We start from the raw sequence: 22,335 nt of genomic DNA, 5'->3' as shown, positions 1-22,335 counted from the left end.
GACATTGTTGGAAGCTTTTATAATGTTAGAAGCACACAACACACAGTGGATTACCAAGCCTAACTCAGCATGCAGTGATTCCATCAATTCCATCCAGTCTGTCACTGTCATTATATCATTACACCTCTCTGCCATCGTTACTACACGATATCTGTCTGCTCGATATAAATGTATCTGTCTGTAGAAGAGTTTATACGTTAACAAACGAGCCACAATCCGCAATGCTCTCTATCCTTATCCGTAGCATACGAATTCGAATTTATTTCGATGTCGAGCGTATTTACTAGACAAGAAATATTTACAAAAAAGAAAAAAGAAGAGAAGATGAAAGCAAAGAAGAAGAAAAAATAAGAAAAAAAAAAAACCCGAAAGAAAAGAAAGAAAGGAAGAAAAAAATAATTTAGATGTTTCATAGATCATCGAGCGTCCCTTCGATCTTTCTGGATCTATCTGCGATATCTAACATTTGATGATAAATTGTGGCACGTGCTATGGAACAGCGGTGGTATATATATATATGATCGTATGGATCGTGTCGAGACCGTTCAATTTAGAGATTTAACGTGATACGCGTATGTCGACGACAGGAAACGCGTGCTCGTTACTTCGAATAATAAGAGAATATTGTATTTGAATTTTTCGTCATTGAGTGATATCAATTATTATTGACAATTGTTGCCAATGTTGACACATCTTTCTCTTTCCATCGCTTCCTTCTTCTTTGTTTCTTCTTTTCAATCAAAAATTTCTTGTACTCCTTTCTTTCTTTTTTCTTCTCTTCTTTTTTTTTTTAATACACGCTAGTTGCGAAAGAAATCGATATAAAGCAGGGCAGATGTATGTAATAAGGCCATTTGAAAATTTAGCGAGTTGTTATTTTTTGTTTTTTTCTTTCTCTCTTTTTTTTTTTTTAATAAATATATCATAAATTTAATATTACACATACTTTTTATTATATTATCACAAATTTGTAATACGATTATAAATTGATTATTCTTAGAATGAAGCTCGTTTAAAGTGAATAATATTGTACAATTACAAAAAAAAAAAGAATAAAGAAAGTAAAATAAGTAAAATAAGAAAGAAAGAAAATCAACAGGGAACTTTTTCAAATGGCCCTCGTATAATCTCTTATGTATATATGTACGTATGTATATATATATATATATACACGCACACACATACATATATATATATATATATGTATGTATGTATCTCGAGACAAAACACAATAGCCTTGCTCTCGTCGCGTTTGCAACGCACATTGTACACGTGCTCGTACACGCGGGACGTAGGCGTTAACGATGGCTTCCCACCGAAGTTAAATTCACTCGTTAATCTGAGAGATGGTATTAAGAGGAGCCTTTATAAAATCAGTTGCTTCTTTGAAACAAAAAAAAAAAAAATAAGAAGAAAAAAAACAATCACTTACACACACGTACGTAGGTACGCATGCACGCATGCACGAATCATCGAATTTCTTTCGAAATATAAAATCAAAGGTTTACGAAATTCAATAAAAAAAAAATAAAAAAAAACAGAAAGAAAGAAAAAAAAAAGAAAAAGAACTCACGTTGCTGGTTGTTCGCTGTCGCTGTTAATGAAATCCTCCAACTGCGAAAAGTCAAAGGCTTCGTTGTCAATTCCTCCAACGAAGTCGCCTCGACCTAAAAAATAAAAGAAAAAAAGAAACAACAAATCAAAAATTCGTACTTCGTATTAGGTAATATATAATGGAATTGCAGGTCATGTGTTTTACGTGAAATATTGAAGAATTTCTTGTTCATGTCGTTGACTCTTAATGTTTTAAACCGTATTAAATTTACGCATAAAATTATCAACGAGATTTACTTATATTTATCTTATTATCGGCTTAAAGGGAACTTGACTTTTTATTATAAAACAATTTTGTTTCCAGAAAACATCGCAGAATTCTACTTTTACTTTATTATCTTAGACATTCGTCTCTTCCTTCTTCTTCTTCTTCTTCTTTTTTTTTTACAAATTAAAATTTACATAGTTATTGCAATTTATAATCGAATATGATCGAAGTAAAATATAATAAAAGTGTAATAAAATCTGAAATTGATAATTTTATTCGTATTAGAGAAGAACAATATGATTTTACAAAAATGAGGATGCAGTTAAATGATAAGAATAACATTCGTGTTAACGAGAAAACGCGAGACGCGATATATTTTCTTAAAAATATTTTAACAAGAATCGATTGATTGCCTTATTAATCGATTTTCGACAACACAATCGAGAAAGCGTCGAGTATACGTAAAACCATGTTGTCTATCGTTCTGATAATTCGTTCGAGACTAAACAGATTCTAGAGAAATATAAAGTTATACAGTCTTGGTGTAAGAAACAAAACGAGAAAGTAGAAAGAGAGAGAGAGAGATTTATTGGTTCGAAGAGAAGTGATTTCTCGGGCTATTGAGTTTCAAAGACGATATCATGCTCGAGTGAACAGTACAGTGTTGATACTTGCGGAATACTGATTTTCTTTCGACGATAAATTCAGAATAGAGTTTTAAGGAATTTTAGATTCAGTAATACAGTTCAGAACGTGCCAAATGTTGTTAGGTGAATTTTTCTTTTTTTTTTTTTTTTTTTTAAATCGATGAGACTTTTTCAAGACGATTTCATGCTTGTGGTTAAGACTTGCGGTTGTACTAAGTCATGTGCTTCTTGTAGTTTTAGTAATTTGAAGAGGAAAAGAAAAAAAAAAGAATAGAAAAATAGAAGAAAGAGAAAAAGAGTTTGTAAAGTCTGGAAAAAAGAATAATTAATTTTTATAATCGTCTGAAAATTTTTTTATTACAGTATATATATATATTTATATAAAAAATGTTATCGTAAACATTGACTATTTTATTTCTATGATACTTCATTGTTATCTCTCTCTATCTCTTAAAATCTTATAATTTTCTTTCTTTCTTTCCTTCTTTGACATTTAACTCTTTGAGGTGTGTGTGTATATATATATATATATATATATATATATATATATATATATATAAAATGACACACATATCTTGGATATTCTTAAAAGCATTTAATCCTCCAACTCAAGTGTCATAACTCGATGCTTCCGGTCTCAGTCATATATAGTTATATATATAGTTATATAGCGTTAACCAAACGTAAAGGCGCCTTTAAGACTCTGTTAGAATCATCATCTTTTATAGCAAGTATTATGTACATACACACATATATATATACATATACATTTACATACATATATATGTATCTTCACTGTCGATACATGTAACGTTATCATTTCTAATCGAATAAAGAAAATCGTCATCCCACGTTCCAATGACATTTGTAAGCTTGTAAACATTAACATTTTACATTTAATCGATGCGAATAAACATGAACTTACTTAGCAATTGAAAAAAAACCGATTATGAACGCGAGAATCGAAGGAAGGCAAGCACATCCCTCTTGTACTATAAAAAGATTTCAAGCTTTGATAATAGCAATCGAAGAAATTTGTTCCTTGAAAAAAAAATAAAAAAAAAAAAAAAAGAATAACAAAAAAGATGTCTTGTTGATTGGAAAAAAAAAATGAAATAAAAGGAATCGATTAAATGCGAGGATAGTATTATTTTTAAGTAATTTAAAAAAAAAAAAAAAGAAGAAAGAAATCAAGTACTTTTGTCGAGCACTATACTCCTTCGAGTGTTATCGTTATTTATATTTTTGAGTCTTGCTAGAACGGTAAGAGTAACTTACAGTTCTATCATGTGTAAAGAAAAAAATAAAAAAAGAAAAGAAAAGAAAAGAAAAAATTAGCGACTAGAGAAAGAAAGCGACTTAAATCTTATAAATGCTTCTAAACGACGTTACTTTTTATCGATCATTTCGTTTTATCATATGCGTATAAGATTATGTCAAAAGTTTGTGGTCTTTTAATTGTGCAATCTAACGGAAAAAGAAATCTAATTAATTTTTGAAATCGAAATGGTATTGTTAGCCCAACTTAACAAGTTCTGATCTAGCCTATAGTTAAAACACGATGCTAATGTTATTTTTCTAAGAAATCATTTGTATCTCTCTCTCTCTCTCTCTCTCTCTCTCTCTCTCTTTCTTTCTCTCTGTATCTCTCTTTTATTCTTTCTAACTCTTTCTGAATAATCGGATAATTGGTCAATCAATGTTAAACGTATCTTTTTATGTTGCGTTTACGTGAGAAAGAGAAGGAAAAAAAAAGATCGATTCTATCGAACGACTATAAGCGTAAAAGATTTACTTATCGAATATCCTGTTTTACGAGTTACGACCACAAAAGCACTCGACATTAGAACGAACACGTTATCGTTTATTTTCTACTCGCTCACGTGAAAATAAGATTTTGCAATATGTAAACACATGGTTTCTCGTGTCTTCTCGTTTAATCTTATCCTCTATGTCAATCTATACATTGCCGGAAAATCCCGGACATTCGTAGAAGGTGAAGAAGGATATATATATATATATATATATATATATATATATAGCCCACGTGATTACATATACCTGTTCAATACAACGCATTTGTAATCAGTATTGATATATAATGAATGATTGTTTTTCTGAAAGTTCTCGATTAATATAAGAATCTTTTATAGTCTTTAGAAATTACTAATAAAGATATTGTTTGTATATGTATATATGATATTATTTGTATATGTTTATAAGAATGAAATGTATACATTAAAAAAAAGAGAAAAAAATAAAAATGATAAAGTCGAGTATTTTTTAAATGGCCTTAGAATAATGTTGAGGCAATACTAAGTATATATTTACTGTTAGTATTGGTATAATATATGATTATTCTTTCAATGTCTCGGTAAAGTGTTTTTTATAATCTTTAGAAATTACGAATATGAAAATTATGTATATATGTATGTACATTATTTAACACTAAACCTACAAAACTAATTTTAGAGACTCCCTTTTTTCATGATCATCGAAAGCACGATTATTAAAGTAATGTTAATTGAAACAGATGTCTTTCTTTAGTTATTACTTATTGTAAAATTAAATAATGCAATATGTTTTCTTTCGAGAATTCGTTAAATCGACAGATGTCTTAGAAAAAAGTTTGATTGTTTCATTGAAGTTTGTTTGATTAGAAAAAATTGTATCGTTAAGAATATCCTAATTATTCTTAGATATTTATAGAATTCTAGAAAATGTTCTATTCTATTTTTTTTTTTTTTTTTTTTTTTTTAATCATTCTCAGTATTGCACGATTGTAAGATATAAGGTAAGAGATGAAATTTAAAGGGTGAGTCGTTGCAAAGGTTGGGCCGTTGCCAACCAAGTTACCGGTAAAGTATCGACCAAACACTATTCTAGCTTGATGCTTCAAATATGCTTTGAATCTGAATATCTTTACATTTCAATATATACATATATATATACACACACACACACACACACATATATATACATATATCTAAAACATATTCTGATCATGAAAACGTATCAGCATATTTTTATGTAACATTTTTTTATCTAAATACAATGAATATCTTTAGATATGTATCTATAGAATATCTAGAACATATATGTGTTCATAATGAACACATATCAGATTCTTTTAAAAGATTTTCTTTCTAAATTGAAATATAATATTTAAAATTTACATCGAATAATGTGTATGTTTTTAAGAAAAAAATAAAATATCAAAGATCTCAGTATATATTCATTGCAATCTCTCTCTAAATTTACGTTGTAGAGTTCTTCTATATAACAATAACTTTATCTCTCTCTATTTGTCTCTATTTTTCTCTTTCTCTCTAATTTGTAAAACTTGAATGTAGGTATATATGTAGATCTTTCTTAAAACTTTCCCACACGCAGAGTAAAGTCAAGGAAGGTAATATTTTCCACGGTGTACGCGTGTCTTTGACGATGAGTTTCACCGAGTTTCTGTCCTTTTGCGTAATAATATGACGTAGTCATTAAGAACAAAGCCAAAAGGAAGTTGTTAATGATCTGACGAAAAAAAAGAAAGAGAGAGAAAAGTTTGAAAGATCGTTCATTAAATCAAACGACTAATTATATATTATTTCATGAATGATACATTTTTTTTCGATAAACTATTATTTGTTTTCTCTTTTCTTACTTCATTTCATTTTTCTGGTCTTTTCTTCTTCATTTATTGATTTTTTTTTCTCAGTTTCAAAAGTGAAGAACGCTCGGAATTTTTCTTCGACGAGATCGAAATAATTTTTTGTATAATTACGATCAGATTATCTTTGTAACAAGATATAATAATCGATCGATTAACGATATAACTATAGTTTCTTGTGATACGAATTAAACGATATCGATTAACTCGACCTCTCGCGACTTTATTCGAGTTCAAACTACTCGACTCATACAAATTGGTTCGATCCATCAAAATAGTTTTTCTAGCATGTTCGAGTTTAATTGTACGTCCGATCAACTCACAATTAGAAAATGAATGACCGATGAGAGAGAAAGAAAGAGAGGGGGAGAGAGAGAGAGAGAGAGAGAGAGTTAGGGTATTTCAAGTTAAAATAAAGCGGAAATGATTGACAAATTAGAGTTGACATAAACGTGTCATACTATTTATTATATAGACACACTACGAGTACCTGATATAAAAACATTGAATTCAGAAATTTATAGAAAATAACTTGTTGACTTTCACTTTAGAGGATCGATCTTATTACGGTTATATTGCTACTTTTTTCCTTTCTTTATTCGATATAAAGCGTGAAAATGATCGAAATTTCAATTCTCGAGAGTATCGGTGCATCCAATCGTAAAGAAAACAATCGTTAAGTATAATAAGCTTATGGCTTCGGCCGATAGAATACCAAACGATGGGCGAAAAAAAAAGTTACATAGATAGGTATATATGTATAGTACTTCCTTCGTCTACTTTCACCTGTAAAGCAAATAGAATAGAAATGAATCACATAGACATATATATGTGTGTGTGTGTGTGTAAGAGTAATCTAAGGAGTCCTTCGAGAAAATTGACTCGCTTTCGTTCGATATTCGAGGGAACGTTCTTCCTAAAACGATTGTAACTTAAGATATGATCGATTCTGTGATTAATTATCTTCTGATATCGTCTACGTTTTTATTAGAGATTTATTACGTATATCGATCGTTTTGCAGTAGCAACGAAATCGATGAAATGTTTCTTTTGACCTTGGAAAATATTAGATTTATATAGAAAGTTTAGCCTATTTCGTTTTTAAAGAAATGTCTTTTTTCTTTATATAGATTATATAATTGTATAGCAAACGAAGAGAACTCTATTGTAATAGAAAACTATGTTTCGTAGATTATTATTATTTTATTTTATAGAATGTTTATTTCTTCTTAAATATACTTAAACATTATTTAAATATTATTTGTCGATTATTTACTTAGCAAGCGAATAGAACTTTTTGATAAATTTTATAATAGCTTCTATTACACGGAAGAGTTCTGTTTATTTTATTTAGACAATCTTTTTTTATTTAGAAATATTTAAATATTAATATATATATCTAATAAATATCAATATTTATTTAGTAAGTGTGAAATCGAAATTTTTGATGGATCCAATAGTTTCGTATATACGAAAATACAGAATAAACGTTAATGTTAGAAAATTATGCGGAACGTGAATTCGAGGTATTGTAATATCATAGTATTTCAAACTGGAAGAGAAGGGCAACTTAAACGGAGGAAGTTAATCGTGTATAGAACAGAATCGTCTATCTAACTCGATCGCAAGACTCGAAAAAACAGGGGTCACGGCATATGCAGCTGTCCGATACATTTTTGCTTCTTATTACGAGCTAAACGATTAGGGTGTTCAAGGTTCATGCTACTGCATTTTTCTTTTTTTTTTTTTCTTTTCACGGTAATTAGCCTACTCCATCGTATAGGGGGACGAACGAAGTACCGCCTTCGTCGCCTAACGTCAGGTGTTAAAACCGGCATCACGCAACATCAAACGTGTAATCTGAATGACAATGTAATATTTAAGATGATCAATCATCAAAATTGTCATTAAAATCTGTAAAATAATTTCATTTGATTTCAATGGATCAAAATATACGTATTTATATCAACGGAATAAATAAATGATATTTTTGAGAATAATAATCTTACGATACAGTTTGATAAAGATATTTATATTATTTATCATCTTCTTCTTATATTTCGTATAATTAAAAACAGTTAAAATTTACCAGTTACGTTGAGAAGTCTACGAGCCGAAACTTGATTCAAAACCACAGTGTCATCATGATGATCACTGTTATGTCCTCGTCCCGTTTGTACGGGATCCGAAGATTGATGCTGTAACGCCCATGAAAATTCCATCCCGAGAAGATTTTTCCCTTTTCGAAACGGATCACAATGTCACTTGATTGCTACATAGTCACTTTCATCACGTTTCTCCGTTGATGAAATATATCTATTATCAATGTTACGCCATTAGAATGTCATTCTTTTTTTTTTCACACATATGAATCTTCTTGTATTCTTTTCCCTTTCTTTTTCTTTTATACACCGACCGCGATTTTTATTTTTCTCTCTTATTTTTAGATAAATAAAAAACACTCGAGAGAAAATGAGGGAAGTAAAAAAGATCGAGCGACTAATTCGTTAAAATTATTATGGTATAACGATTAAAGAGAATAAACGTAGATAAAGCAAAAGAGTCCATGGAGAAACTATCGTATGAGAGTTATGATTCGTGGATAGAGGGTTGTTCGTGTCTCTCTAGTCTTCTGGTGGGGGAGTTGCAGCTTTCGAGGGGTAGCTCGATCCTCCATACTTGTGGAATATAGTGGGGGATTTGCCCTCCGCTTACAGGGCGGTGCTTAAAGCTCTAAGTCATGGAGGGTGGAACGACTCGACTTCGACTCTCTTTCCTCTATATGCATCGTGAATTAACATTTTCTTATAGGTATCCTATTTTCTTCCATTTTTTTCTTTCCTTTCTTTTCTCTTTGTCTCCCTTCGATCTAAGTAAGTAATAATAATCTCGATAATAAAAATCTATGAAGAAAGGAAAACCTGATCTTTTTCTTTTTCATTCATTTCTTTTTTATTTATTTCTTGTTTTCGTTCTATATAAAAAAAAAGTGTAAGAACGTTCGTATATTAAAAATTAATTATTCTTCTTTGAGACGTTTTTGATGAATTATTTTTATTTTTATCATTTGTTTTGCCTTTCATCAGATTGCGAAATTAAAAGATTCGAGAGTTTCGTTATATCCTGTGTATATGGTAAAACGTAACGATCGATAAAAAGTAACATTGTTAGAAACGGTAATAATAATTTCAGTTATTTCGATCGTAAGCGTAGCAAGAATGTCAAGAAATAAAGCATGCGACATCGATTACCAATTAAGCTTCTTTTTGCAAATGGCTTGACATTTATACTTATCCATTAGTTCCCCGAGGGAAAATAAGTCGACGACACGGAATTCACGAATAAATTTAAAGCTTAGCTATACTTAATTTGCTTATTAATTCCGAAACTCTGTGTTAGGGTTTGATTGACGCGAGAGAGAACAACGATGTTCGTTCATTTCTATGTATTTACGTCGTGCGAATAATGCTTAAATAAAAGATAAATGGAGATAGAGAGATAGATAGATAGATAGATAGATAGATAGATAGATAGATAAATAGATAGATTATTGACGTTACTACGATTTTCTCATTTCGCGTAAGAGCTCTTTTGTCATCGGCATAAAAATAATTATTAGGAAAAATTTGCGAACTTATAAATATAATAAAGCTTTTTCTATGATCTCTATTTATCTTAAAAAAAATTTCACATTTATTTCATAGCAGAAAAAGTAAACCTAACCGAACCGTATCGATCACCGTTTCGAGTTTACAACGATACCTGTAATAATGATCTCGTTTTAACGTTTATTTCTAATCTTCTTTTTCTACCAACGAAATCTATTGACAATTCTCCTTGCGATATCGAAACCGGAAATAGAAGGGTTAAAAAAAGAGGAAACAAAAAAATTTATCGTGGTAAATTTAAATCGCTTTTTAAAACGACTGAGTACTCGTTGAAAAAGGAAAAGAAGAAAAACAGAAAAAAAAATAAAAAACGAAGCTAATGTTTCCATTCATTCGCTATAAATAATGAGGAAAAGATTTGAAGAAGAGTATATAAATAAAACTTGTGAAAGGAATGGGAGACCTACTTTTCGAAAGAAAATAATCATGGCTTAAATAAAATATCCTCAGAACTTTCCCGATAATTTCTTATTAAAATTATCTCTTCCGATCTATTTTCTCGATTATTTCTTCTGCGTTAGTTCTTTCTTTCTTTTCTAATCATTATACCTAATCGAAACTCGTCGCAATGTTATCGTATGATATTCACTGATTCTTAATTAATTTTTCTCTTTTTTCTTTTTTTTTCTAATCGTCATACCTAATCGGAACTTGTCACAATGTTATCGTACGATATTCATTGACGTTAGCTAATATTTTCTTATCTGTTTTTCTTCAAATCCAAACCTGTTACAATGTTATCATTAATCACATTCGTTAATGTTGGTTAAATCTTTTTCTTTTTTTTTTTTTTTAACATTGTATCTAAATAAAAACTGTTACAATGTTATTAGGATATTAATCGTATGACGCTCACAGTTATTAGTTAAATACATAAAGAAACACGGAAATGATGTAACACGTGAAATTATCTAATGATAATACACGAAACGCAGAGAGAGAGAGAGAGAGAGAAAAGTAAACGTGATGTGCTTTAACGGATTTTGCCAATTATTCCATCAGAATTCTTTTAACAACCACCTGCTGTCCAGCGGTCCGTCAAACCGTCGGACATCCAAAACCAACCCCCGATACCGTTTCGTCGCGTGTGTGTTCACAAGTGCGTGTAATCGTCACGCATTAAGTACCCGTGTGTTACATCGAACCCCTCTGCTTACATTATCGTCACACATGATGTACCACCAAATAAATTCCCAGTCACACATTTTTTCGAACGGAAAAATCGAATAAAAAAAAAGAAAAAAATGCATTCTACGTCGAATGAATGATCTTATTTATTCGTGTGTTTATTTCTTTCTTCATTTATTTTATAAATTTAATTAAAATGGTAGAAATAAAATATATCGAGTAAATTTTTATGATCAAGTTTTTGTTCAAAATTATGTAATATAGGCATGTGAAAATTATTAAGTATTGTTTGTGTATATATATTTAATATTTATTTAATTATGATAATAAATCTAGGTAAATCGTTAAATTTATAGTATAATTATATTAGTATATATATATATCTTATAAAGAAGATATATAATAGTTGCATACGAGTCAACAAATTATGATAATAAACGGTGAGTAACCGTTGATCAAGCCTTGCATTATCCGTATATTCCGCAACTGCATTCACTGCATCGATCGTTGTATAGAACATAAAGAAGAAAGAAAGGAGGGGAAAAAAGGAAAAAAGAACAAAAAATGTTGTGCAATGCGTTCAACGTTGACATTCCTGCATGCCAGATGAATGAATTCAATCAAACGCGTTAATAACACGAGTTGAAATTTTATATCATATCATTTTTTTTTTTCTTTACGTATAATTACATATAAAATTAAGTCAATTAATATAAGTCAAATGATATAGATAATTTTTTTTCCTTCATACAATTTTTTCAATTGATTATTATTTATGTGAACATATTATATATAGGAGATGAGTAAACATTTTTTAGTTGTGCTAAAAGTTTCTAAAATGATAACTCTTTCTTTAGACTTTCGTGAATTGTAGTTTTACGATATATCCAAATAAGAAAAAAAAAATTAGAACAAAAAGATCTGAAGAAAAAATTAATATTGATTTTTAAAATCATCCAAAAACTTTCGATTCACCTAGGAACTTTTGACCCACCCTGTACATAGTTCTTTAGATCTAGTTTATATGATTTATTCTCCAACGCTTGTTAAAAGATCCGAGGTCTCTGGCGACCCACACTAATTAGTTGACCCGATGAACGTTTATGTCTAGAAAGTCAAGCGTGTTTGATCACTTACGCGGACTCAAGCGCAAAGCCTTAAAGCCGTGACCTCGGGTCACTTCGGATTAACCAAGTCACGAGCAAATTATCACGGTCATTAAACCATCATCTCTTACGTGATGTGATCGTCTGTTATTCCATATCTTGAGCAATAATCAAAATGTTATTAACACGTCTATAGATAAAAAAGAAAAGTAAAAATCTCTACAGTACGCGTTCGGAATCTAATATGTAAAAATAAATAAATAAATAAATAAATAAAAATAATCATTATTATTAAAACACTGTCGTAAATAAAGAAGTTGTCGCGTGAGATCGATAAAAATCTTATAAACAAAGAGAGTCCCCGACCAAAGAGAAAAGAATATTTTTTTTTCCTTTTTTTTTTTTACGACTGGAATTTCCAAGTTATGACCGGAACGACGACACGGCTTTGCTCGTGCACAATGAATTATTGGCGTTATTAACGTCGTTGTTAACGTCAGTGGCACGATCATAGAACGCGACGTACCTGCAAGTGCATGCACGCATATAAACCATATTTCTCGAACGCTCGTTACGCTTTTGCATTCTTTCTCGTCCTATCGGAATCACTGAAAACTTTGAAAAATCGTAAAATCGTATCTTCACATATATAGATATATATATATACCTTATGTTAATGTACGTGTATATACATAAATATAGATATGTACATGCAAATAACGTAATATATACTGGTAAATAAATCGAAGCCATCATTTCAAGTAAAATAAATTTTTATCTCGGATTATTTATCGAAATAATAATTTAACTATAACATTTTAAGAATAATCACAATTTCGTATATACTAATTAAAAATTCCTTTTCGATTTCATTGAATTAAAATTACATTTTAAAATTCATTATAATAAATGATTGGACCATATCGTATTAATGCTTTTAATTGGACTCCGACATCGTTTTATGTATGTAATTTTTATTCTCGATCTTTTATCGTAATAATGATAATTTGATTATAATATTTGTTAAATAAATCCAAATCGTATATTTAAATTAGTTTTATCGATGAAAAAAATTCTAAGTACCCATACTTTTCCTAATTAAAAACAATTGTAAAAATTGATTATAATACAATAAAAGATTGGACAATAATGGTATATTAACACTCTTAATTGCAACTTTGGAAGATAAGAATTATTTAATGTTTTATGATTGTGCATTGTGAATTGTGCTATGTTTGCCACACCTGTACACCTTTCACCTGGCTCGTTGGAGTGTACGTAATTGAATGGATTCGATAGCTATGTACACACACACATACACACACATTTATATGTATATCGTAGACTAGAAATCGGTCAATCGTGAGATACTAAATGATATGGCGTGCTTCGTGAGAATGTATATTAACCACTTGTATATTCTATTTTATCAGTATTCATAATACGTCTACATAAGAAGGATGCAACTAGATCGCGAAATGATTTTCGAATATCGATACTATTCAAAAAGTTTCTTTTTTTATGTGAGAGACGATATCAAATAAAAACTTGACAATAAGCTTCTAACTTCTTTCTCACGATTTTCTTTCGAACATATTTATTCGATATTACCATATACACACATACACACACACATATATATATAATGGTAGATATGTACATAGAAAGAGAGAAAGAAAGAGAAAAACTTTTAAAACTACAAACGAAATATTCCCAAGTTTTTTTTCACGACATTTCACCTGTCCCTTTTCAAAGAAATTTCGCGTGTGTTTACGTACTTATACTCATCCACACATCATTCATCCGTGACGTGCCTATCTATGAGCATAAATATTATACTACTAAAGCTATAAATATGATAATACGTCTAATGTTGCTATACGAGCCTACATACATACGTACGTACATACGTGTAGTAAGTAGTAACCTTCTATATATAAATACGTGTGTGTATACAAAGTATAAAGATCGAAGAAACTCGATAGTTGGTATATCTGTTAGTATATATGTACGTACGTATGTATTGAACATGTTTCAAACGTAGAATCGAATGGGAATGAAGTAAAAGGAGAGGAGACACAGTGATAGCGTGACTCGAAGAAGAAGCACGACATCGGAACATCAAGAGGAACACTGGAAGCCATCTTTCTTTTATAATAGCCACCCCTTCCAACTTTTCTATACCGTTCGAATCGGCCATTTTGATACATCGTTAATTTCCAACAAAATCAATCTTTTCATATCGAATTAAAACCGATCGATCCGATTTTATTACATTTAACACAAATATCTGAATATTTTCACGTGTAATATCTATTATTTGATATCAATCTAATAATCCGATTGAAAATATCGATATATAGGTATATACGTAGGCAGTATAATAAATGATTCGGCAGAAAAGTCATCCGATTCCCACACTGATAGTTTTGAACTTTACATCCCGGAATTTATCGGCTTTCACTATAGTTGCGTCACTGTAACGATGATACAAATACATACGTATGTATGTATATCTGGTCATTAGATATAAATGTAAGTTAGATTACTATAATCGCACTTCTTTTTCTTCTCTTTTTCGATGGGTATGAAAAAACATTACGTTTGTTTGACGTTCGTTTAGAATCATATATAGGAAATATTTTCTACGCGGAAACGTTTTCATTAAATACTTCCGCTCACACATTAAAGTACCTACTTATTTCTCTCTCTCTCTCTTTTTCTTTGTCGTTCTTTCTGTTGATTATATATATATATATATATATATATATATATATATATATATATATATATATGTACCCATAGATAGATTGATAGACAATACTAAGAACACGTGCTTTGACGTTTCTAACACGCAAGAACATCGTACAAATCACAAATAATAATAAGTTTCATAATCATCGTGTCAGTGACACATGTTCTAAGTTCTCGATAACAACGTAATCATGATTTACGAGAAATAGGTATTGAAAATGAGTACCTATCTATGATAAAGAAAAAAAAATAATAATAAAAGAAAAATAGAAAAAAATAGCAAAAAAAAAATAAAAATGTTCACCAGGTAAAATTGATGTTTAATATTTGTCCGTATCGATCGATCGATTGCTTAATCATTAGAATGCGAAGGGAAAAACATAACAATTTTGTTCACACGAATTATCTAGAAAAGTAATAAATAATTTTCTAAGTTTCGTGATGAAACATTTCTCTCTCTTTTACCCTCTCTCTCTCTCTCTCTCTCTCTCTCTCTCTCTCTCTTTTTCTCTCTCTTTTTTAATTTTACCACAATAAAATCGTACAGGATAATATTACCGAAGTTTTTATAATAATATCTTTTTCGTAACGGAGAACATAATTTTTCTACGATGTCGCAAAATAGTATCTATACGTTATCTATTTATTTCTTTTATTTATTTTTCTTCTTCTTCTTCTTTTTTTCTTTTTCTTTTTCTCTTTTTTTATTATTTCTTCTTTCCTATTTTTTCTCGATTCTTCGAACGCGAAGTAAAGAAATGTTCGTTAAAATGGCCACGTTTACGAGCGGATATTACTACGTCATTCTATAAACTCGGACTTGTCATTTTCGAGGATGTTCATCGAGACGTGAAATTACGACGATGCAAAAGACGTAAGCGGATCGCGGCGATGTTTAAATAAACGCATACACGATCTTAGAACACGTTTTTAATTCTTTCAACCTACTTCCACTACTAGTTTGCCAATGCGTGGGAGAATAATGAAATGAAAGAGAAAGATAAAGAGAAATAGAATAGTACATATACTCTATCACATATCGATTATATATATATATATATATATATATATATACACACACATACATATATATTTTATATACTTGAAAGTTTTTATATCATAATCAAGACAGATTTCATTGTTTACAATGATCTAGTAAGAAAATGATCTAGAGCAGTATAAAGAAATGGCTGATATAAAAATGCTAAAATTAAAAAAAAAAAAGATAAGAAAAAATAAAAAATAAAAACGAAAAAGAATATGAAAAAAAAAAAAAACGTTAGTTGCATTTTACATGCGGAACGTCTCAATGCACGAACGAACACGGGGCACGACTCGCGAGTCGCAAAGTAGTCCACACATCCTCTCTCTCTCTCTCTCTCTCTCTCTCTTTCTCTCTTTCTCTCTTTCTCTCTTTCTCTCTTACATTGCAAACAATCTCCAATGAAAATCTAGAACAGCCGTCGTAGTAAACTCGTTGTTGGCACGTTTCAACTGTTAGAATGATAGGAAGAGATCGTTAATTCTTACCAGCTTGACATCGTATTAGTATAAATATTAGTCAGATAATGTGTGCGTTACTCTCTCCCTCTATCTATTTATCGATCTATCTATCTATCTATCTATCTATCTATCTATCTATCTATCTATCTATCTATCTATTTATTCTTCTATCTGTCTATCTGTCTGTCTATCTCTTTCTCTCTTCTTCGCTCATATATGAACTATCCAAACGAACACGTTCGTTTTCAAGTCATAGAAAATACGATTATGTTTCTGATCTTTATACGATCATGAAATCGTCCTGTCCTTTTGTTTTTAATATTTTTTCAACAGCTTTTAAAAGATCTTTCAAAGGGAATTCACTTGGAGCCATCTACGAACACAATCTTTTTCTTTATTTCTTTTTTTGTAATATTTTTCTAATACTTTTTCTCTAATCTTTCGAAAAATTCGATCGAATATATAGAAAAAGTGCAATTAAATCGCCATGCATCAATTCGTTCTGCAGGTTGTTTTAAAATGATAAAAATCTCGATCTTTTGCCGATCGATCTACGAACATAATCTTTTTTCTTTAATAATATTTTTTTTATTTTTCTATTTCTTTTTTTTTTTCTTCAATCTTTCGACAAAAGAATTAAATCCGAACACAATGCAAGAGTGCAATTAGATCGTCATCGTCTATGCGTCAACTCGCTTCATAGTTCGTTTTAAAGTGATAAAAAAAAAAAAAAAAACGATGAAGTGTATTTCCCGATTGATCTACAAGCAAGTCTTTTTTTCTAATATTTTTCAAATACTTTTTTGTTAAATACCTTTCAAAGAATTCTATCAGAGACGATGCAAAAAAGAAGAGTGCGGTTAAATCGTTCGTGTATTAAATCACAATTTATTTGCAAGTCATAAAAAAAAGGACATGATTAAATATGTTCTCCGATCGATCTAGAAACATTATCATTTTGTTCTAATATCTTTCGAATGTGTATTTTTTTCTAAGGATCTTTCGAAGAATTCAATTAGAAAGAGAGAAAGAGAGAGGTAGACGATAAAAAAGTGTAATTAGATTACCGTCCGTCAATTCATTTCACAATGACATACTGGCGTCATTAGGGCAATTGATGTCCAGAACAATGATGGAATTATCCAAGATAATAGATACTGCTAACGATTTTCGTGTCTCCGGCACAAACTGTAGCCGTCGTACCGTTCTAAGATTGTGCAACTACGATTCGACAAAGATACGTACATAAATATATATATTTTATATATATATATGTATATATATATATATATAAATTAAGTAATTCCACGAAAGAGCATGTTGCAAGGTAAAACGTGTGAGATTATATACGAATGAATAGCAGGTATGTTTATACACGGTGAATACACGGAGCCGATATTATCAGCAAATGCCAATCGTCCAACGCTTGATTAAGTCGCACGAACTTCGGAAAATATACATAGGAAAAAAAAAATTTGCAAAAAAAACTTTTTTTGTGGGATGAGACTAAACTAAAAGTTGATTTTAGGAATCGATTACACTTCTTAGGAATAACTTTTGTTTTTTGATTCCTATTTTTTTCAATAAAATTAACAGCTTAAGTAGAAACCTAAGAGATCTTGAAAAAAAGTAATTGATATTTAAAATCATCAAGGAACTTTTGATTCACCCTATATAAATACTGAGTACGTAAGAGAGAAATCAAAAAGGAGGATTACATAATCACATTTATTCGAATTGGAATGTAAATAATTTTGTAAAAAATTTTGATGATAGACATATAAATATAAGTAAATATTATTATACATATATGTGTGTGTGTGTGTGTGTGTGTGTGTGTGTGTGTGTGTGTGTATGTGCGTGTGTATTTAAAAGAGAAAAATCGAGATGAGGAGGAGGAGGAGGAGGAGGAGGAAGAGGAGGAAGAGGAGGAGGATGAGAACGTATCCTTGAAATCTCAATGAGATTGTACGTTTCAAGAAACCTCTAACGATTTATTCTCTAGCCGGTTTAATATTAGTAATTCATCTTATCTTCTTCGTAGAAATAAAAAAAACAAAGAAAAAGAAAAAGAAAGAAATAGACTTTATGAACTATCTCCAAACGTAATACAATTAAAAATATCATTATTATTATTATATCAAAATTCGTAATGGTCATTTGTATTATGCTTTGTTAAACACGAATAATAGATTTTATAAAGTGAAAAATAAGTATTTACCTATGTAATAACCTATTATATAATACCTGTTTCATGGAAAGCTATTTCTTATTTTATATTTTTCTTTTATTTTTCTTTTTTTTAATTTCTTGTTTCTACGCCGTCACTTTCCTCCTTTATCTTTTATATATTTATTTTTATATAACACGTTTCTCACTGGGCAGCATGAGAAATTTTTGTTCCAATATTTCTAATAAAAAAAGAAAAGAAAAGAAAAGAAAATAATTGTTAAGTATTCTACTTAAGTATTATTTAATCTTTTAATTGAACAAACACTTCATTCTATTTATTTAATCCACCTTTAACCAAGAAAAATAATGATCGTGTTTGATCATTGATTATGAGAACAAACATAGAACAAGTAGTGTACACAAACACAAAAGCATCGATTAAACAAACCACCCTCGTTGTCCTTCCCCCTTTTCTTTCATCGAAAAGGGAAAAAGGACTCGTCTCGAGCACGTGGACGTGTTTATGGACATACTCCGCCCTTTTTCCCATAGACACATACGCACACATACTCTTTCGAAAAACAGGCACAAGCGTTAAAGGGCAGTTTATCACCCTTTACGCAGGTGGTTGCTCGATCATATGTACTTACATACATATATACATACATATATGTATATATAGTATTTCCCTTTCGAAGGGTGGAAAGGTAACAGGTTCAATCGGATTCAAATGATCACTCGAACTGTTCAACATTGATTAATAATCACAAATCGTAAGTGAACGAAGAAAGAAACGTAAGAATTATTTTTTAACATAAATTTGTATTTTTTTTTTTTTTGTATATATTTAGTAAAAAAACCTTGCTATTTCAAGTATGTACATATATGTGTGTATGTATTATTAAAAAATATAGAAAAATAAATAATCTTCTTATATCGTTTAAAAAAAAAAAGTCGTGTTATTTTCCTGTTGTGTAAACAAACAAACAAAAAGAAGAAGAAATGGGGGTTGAATATTAACGAAAAGGAAAAGAAGGGGATGCGTATAGCAAAGTAACCAATAGCAATCTTATTCGACGTATACTTTCGAAGAATGCGCATGCTCTTGAGCTTTTCCACGCAAGGCGGGTCTCTAATGCTTTCCACCGACCAATGTGCTTTCGTGGGTGGTACGAATCGACTCTGGTTTGCTTAGCTTCGTGCTTTTATATGAACGGCCATGTCATACTATGAAATCCCATAACTCATTCTTAGCATCGTCCAAAGCGAAACGAATCGAGCCGATAAACCGATAAACTTTTGAACTCTATCTCTATATCTCTATCTCTATCTCTATCTCTACCTCTATCTGTATCTTTTCTTTTTCTAGCTTTGAAATAAATTTCGAAGTAAACTTTGAGAATAGTGAAATAATTCTAAGCTATCTAAAAAATTAATTCTTTCGTTCTTCGAGATCTTTTTTCGAGTTAATTTTATAAATCTTATTTCGTTTATATATATATATATTTTTTTTTTCTTTTCATCGATTGTAGAAGCACGTAAATTTAGAAAGTTTTTTTGTTACAGTATGAAGAAAAAAAGAAACAGTCCAACAAAAATATAATTTCGTTGAAGCTTCGACTCGCCCTTGGTAACCTTTGACCGGGCTTAGGAAAGTTTTTGCTCGACTCATTATAAAAATTTGATCTCTCCTCATTCTGAAAGTTTTTTTATATCGTTCGATCGAAATATGTCTATCTATATAAATCTTTTGTGAACAATTCGTAAAAGGAGATGCAGAAGGGCGTAAGTTGTAAGTAGTAAATTGGCTCGTCGGTCGTGACGACATCGTTTGTTGCAATTTATAACGATCATTACTATACCAGAGTATAACAAACCATCGTTGTAATATACTTAGGTATATACTCACCGTTTGATACTATTTATAGAACTATATACTAGATGTAGGTGAAATTGAAGCGTTCTGATAACTATCGTACATGTACTTATGTACTTATACTTATGTGAATTCGTATATTAATACATAAAGATTTAAATCTATACATATATATATATATATATATACATATTTTTTTTCAAACAAAATCATTTTAATTTCAATGAGATCTGAATACATGAAACACACACACATATATATATATATATATATATATATATATATATATATATACGCACACATACGCACGTGCCTTGTCACAATCTGTATAATCGAAAGACTTTCTCTTTGAGTTTCTCCAAGAAAGAAAAGAAAGAGATTAGAAATTAATCCTTACGAAAAAATAAAGTACGTAACGAAATAAAGCTCTTGAATCTCTTATCTATGCACATGGCGGTACATTTAGATATACACAGATGTCGATATTCTCATAACATAAGAATTATGAGTTTGATAGGACAGTTAAAAGCTTTGCCTGTAATTATAAGATAAGAAATATATATGTATATATATATAGTATTGATATTTTATTCTGATTTTATTTACAAAGAAAATCGATCTATATACCTATATATGTCTATCATTTTATTATATATATATATATATAGGTTCGTGTATATTTTATATATCTATATTTATAATAATAATAATATTTCAGATAAAAAATCTCATATTCGTACGTATTACAATTTTCCTTTTTTCCCCCATACATTTTATCATAATAATAAAGAAACTTTCGTTTAATTATATATGATACTACAATATCGTAAATGAAATTAGAATGTTTCGAGTGAAAAATAAAAATATGGCCTTCCGCTGTATATATATATATATTTATATAGAAGTTAATGTTCCTGATTACTAATCTCTGATATATTCATACGCATCATCGATTTCCCTTTTTTCCTCCAACGTCGCGAAGCAAATATTCTATGCTAATGATTTTCATAAAAATTTCTAATCGGGCCAATCTCTATCTATCTAACATATAATTTTATGAAAATTTCATGCTATAATAATTATCACAATAAGAATCAAAATTAGGTGAAAAAATCAAAAAAGATGTTGCAAGATCTTGATCCGCTTTGCATGTAAATAAATTAAGAAAATTTATTGGATTTCTTGGACGCTCATAACTTGTTTGTTTTCATCATCATCATCGTTATCATCATCATCATTACCATCATCATCATCATCATCGTCGTCATCATCAATAGTTCTAGGATGATCGGTGGCGAACCGCAATGTACCGGGTCTGCGTTGCTAATAAACTATTAACAAGGGGGACATGTTTTCCTGTATTGAGTCGAAGCCCACAGGCACACTCTGCTACTTTAAAAGCTTATCCGCCTTTCTGCGAACTCGTTAATTCTTAATAGTTTAAAAAAAAGAAAAAAGAAAAAAAAATTAAACGACCCTCACAGTCTCGGATTATTTGCAGCGACGGAAAGCGCATAGAAAGAAGAAAAGAAAAAGACCGCTTCGTGAAGTAACGGAGAAGAAAAAAATCGAAATAGAAAAGGCAAAAACAAAACAAAAAATTACAGAACGTTGGGTTCGACGACGATTGCTTTTAATTAATATATTTTTCGTTCCTTTAGCCAATTAAAAAAATAAGTAAATAAATGAATGAATTAAAATACAAAAAAAAAATATTTTGAATCGATTCTAGATTACAGCATATATATGCAAGTAAATGTATACATAAAATTTGTAATCAGTCATTGATCAAACAAGATATCTCTTAAGATAATCGTGTTGGCTATTTTTTAAATGAACTTTTCTTCCGGTAAATTTTCAATTGCAAATTCGATACTCCGTTTTCCGACATATTACGAATTCGACGATTTTTTCCCCTCTTCTAAACTATTTCATTGATTACTCATAAACAAAGAAAGAAAGAAAGAAAGAAAGAAAGAAAGAAAGAAAGAAAGA

The 22,335-nt window shown here is 29.9% G+C and overlaps 1 protein-coding gene across 8 annotated transcripts in view; it reads right to left on the bottom strand.

Moving 5' to 3' along the window:
* Positions 1 to 22,335, bottom strand: part of LOC127069268 (myelin regulatory factor-like protein) — a 33,217-nt gene that overhangs the window by 6,440 nt on the left and 4,442 nt on the right. For all 8 annotated transcript variants that reach the window (XM_051006058.1, XM_051006055.1, XM_051006062.1 and 5 more), the window contains exon 2: positions 1,574 to 1,667. In XM_051006058.1, the coding sequence (XP_050862015.1) occupies positions 1,574 to 1,667 (94 nt within the window). The remainder of the gene's footprint in view (positions 1 to 1,573; positions 1,668 to 22,335) is intronic.

This window comes from Vespula vulgaris, chromosome 15, assembly GCF_905475345.1.
Source record: "Vespula vulgaris chromosome 15, iyVesVulg1.1, whole genome shotgun sequence".
NCBI classification, from domain to species: Eukaryota; Metazoa; Arthropoda; class Insecta; order Hymenoptera; family Vespidae; genus Vespula; species Vespula vulgaris.
Note: the sequence above shows the minus strand (reverse complement) of the source record. Positions and strands in the feature narration are given on the sequence as shown.